Source organism: Ovis aries, chromosome 15 (assembly GCF_016772045.2).
Source record: "Ovis aries strain OAR_USU_Benz2616 breed Rambouillet chromosome 15, ARS-UI_Ramb_v3.0, whole genome shotgun sequence".
Classification (NCBI taxonomy): domain Eukaryota; kingdom Metazoa; phylum Chordata; class Mammalia; order Artiodactyla; family Bovidae; genus Ovis; species Ovis aries.
In genome coordinates, this window is record NC_056068.1 from 80,361,009 (window position 1) to 80,363,870 (window position 2,862).

General features: G+C 42.8%; 1 protein-coding gene across 1 annotated transcript; it reads right to left on the reverse strand.

Moving 5' to 3' along the window:
• Window positions 1-1,527: 1,527 nt before the first annotated feature.
• On the reverse strand, window positions 1,528-2,475 carry LOC101105687 (olfactory receptor 5B3-like). Its single transcript, XM_004016819.3, has one exon. It carries the CDS (start codon window positions 2,470-2,472, stop codon window positions 1,528-1,530), a length of 945 nt encoding a protein of 314 aa, XP_004016868.2. The 5' UTR covers window positions 2,473-2,475.
• Between the last annotated feature and the right edge of the window lie 387 nt (window positions 2,476-2,862).

A 2,862-nucleotide genomic window follows, 5' to 3' on the forward strand; every position in this document is an offset into this window, starting at 1 on the left:
TCGGTCGTCCCCTTCTCCTCCTGCCCCTAATCCCTCCCAGTATCAAAGTCTTCTTCAATGAGTCAACTCTTCTCATGAGGTGGCCAAAGTACTGGAGTTTCAGTTTTAGCATCATTCCTTCCAAAGAAATCCCAGGGTTGATCTCCTTCAGAATGGACTGGTTGGATGTCCTTGCAGTCCAAGGGACTCTCAAGAGTCTTCTCCAACTCCACAGCTCAAAAGCATCAATTCTTCAGCACTCAGCCTTCTTCACAGTCCAACTCTCACATCCATACATGACCACTGGAAAAACCATAGCCTTGACTAGATGGACCTTAGTCGGCAAAGTAATGTCTCTGCTTTTGAATATGCTATCTAGGTTGGTCATAACTTTTCTTCCAAGGAGTAAGTGTCTTTTAATTTCATGGCTGCAATCACCATCTGCAGTGATTTTGGACCCCCCCAAAATAAAGTCTGACACTGTTTCCCCATCTATTTCCCATGGAGTGATGGGACCAGATGCCATGATCTCAGTTTTCTGAATGTTGAGCTTTAAGCCAACTTTTTCACTCTCCTCTTTTACTTTCATCAAGAGGCCTTTTAGCTCCTCTTCACTTTCTGCCATAAGGGTGGTGTCATCTGCATATCTGAGGTTATTGATATTTCTCCCGGCAATCTTGATTCCAGCTTGTGTTTCTTCCAGTCCAGTGTTTCCCATGATGTACTCTGCATAGAAGTTAAATAAGCAGGGGGGCAATATACAGCCTTGACAGACTCCTTTTCCTATTTGGAACCAGTCTATTTGTTCCATGTCCAGTTCTAACTGTTGCTTCCTGACCTGCATACAGGTTTCTCAAGAAGCAGGTCAGGTGGTCTGGTATTCCCATCTCTTTCAGAATTTTCCACAGTTTATTGTGATCCACACAGTCAAAGGCTTTGGCATAGTCAGTAAAGCAGAAGCAGATGTTTTTCTGGAACTCTCTCGCTTTTTCGATGATCCAGCGGATGTTGGCAATTTGATCTTTGGTTCCTCTGCCTTTTCTAAAACCAGCTTGAACATCAGGAAGTTGACAGTTCATGTATTGCTGAAGCCTGGCTTGGAGAATTTTGAGCATTACTTTACTAGCATGTGAGATGAGTGCAATTGTGCGGTAGTTTGAGCATTCTTTGGCATTGCCTTTCTTTGGGATTGGAATGAAAACTGATCTTTTCCAGTCCTGTGGCCACTGCCGAGTTTTCCAAATTTGCTGGCATATTGAGTGCAGCAGTTTCACAGCATCATCTTTCAGGATTTGAAATAGCTCCACTGGAATTCCATCACCTCCACTAGCTTTGTTTGTAGTGATGCTTTCTAAGGCCCACTTGACTTCACATTCAAAATGATTATCGTATTTCTGAATTTTGAATGCTTGGACCTGTTCCAAAACTAAAGAAATAAACAATATTTGACTAAATTTTATGTTCGAGTCCCTACATGGCTGTGAACATTGAGTTATGAGATACAGTAGGTCTAAGAAAGATGAAATAACTTCTGTGCATTTCACTCCATTAAAAGGTTAAACCTAGAGAATACTTTGCCTTCTCAATAACCTTCTTGAATGCACTCTTGACTTCTCTGTTCCTTAGGCTATAGACCACGGGGTTCAGCATGGGGATGAGCATCGTATAGAACACAGATGCAATTTTGTCTGTGTCCATGGAGTGGCTGGAACTGGGCTGTAAGTACATGAAGATGACGGTCCCGTAAAATATGGAGACTGCAACAAGGTGGGACTCGCAGGTGGATAAAGCCTTCTGGTATCCTTTACCTGACTGCAACTTCAAAATGGTGATAAATATGAGCAAGTAGGAAATCAGACTAACAAGAAGTGCAAAGAAGATATTAAAGCCTGAAATAAGAAAAACAATCAGCTCATTAATGTCTTTATCTGAACAAGTCAGAGACATGACTGCTGGAATATCACAGAAAAAGTGATGGACGACATTGGACGTACAAAAAGAGAGATAGAATGTGTCCCCAACATCAATAGCAGCAGTCAAAATACCAAAGATGCAAGAGCCTGTGGCCAGACGTGCACACACACCTGTGGTCAAGGTGGTGGTGTAATGTAGGAGTTTGCACACTGCTGCGTAGCGGTCATAAGTCATTGAGGCCAACAGGTAATTTTCCACAGTGGCAAAGGCTACAAAAAAGAACATCTGAGTGGCACACGCATGGTAGGAGATGGTCTTGTCTCCTATAAGGAGCCCAGCCATCACCTTTGGGGTGATGGTGGAGGAGTAACAGGAGTCCACGAGAGACAGGTTACTGAGGAAAAAGTACATAGGGATGTGGAGACGGGAGTCCAGCAGGATCAACGTGGTCATCCCCAGGTTCCCAGTCAGAGTGAGGAGGTAAACGAAGGTGAAGGTTATGAATAGAGGGACCTGCAGCTGTGGGTCATCTGTGAGTCCGAGCAGGATGAAGCCAGCTCCCTCTGTATTATTTTCCATGAAAGTGATTTGAGAGTCGCAAGATGCTCTGTGGCAAAGAGAAATAACACATGGATGAACAAAAAGCAGTTGCACGGAAGCTGAAACGCACATGTATTGTTTTATTAGAACAATCAGTTTTTCATCAGCGTTTACCATTTTGGTAACATAGGCATGACAGCGCAGTGTAGTGATATCTTATTTATACAGTAGCAGACATTTGAAGAGGGAGGGTCTTCAAGGATCACCTTCTCAAGTTCTTGTTTCTATATACGAGTAAACTGGGTTGCCGCTAGAACTGAAGTTTTCTAAGTTCATATGCAGACAGTGAATCCAACTCCTAAATCAGTTATTTTGAGTCTTCTAATAGTTTATACTTCTATAGTGCTCACTTATTCGATGCTTTATATG

Bases quoted from the DNA above. Each gene is read 5' to 3' on its own strand.
- LOC101105687 (XM_004016819.3), bottom strand. From the start codon at position 2,472: ATGGAAAATAATACAGAGGGAGCTGGCTTCATCCTGCTCGGACTCACA.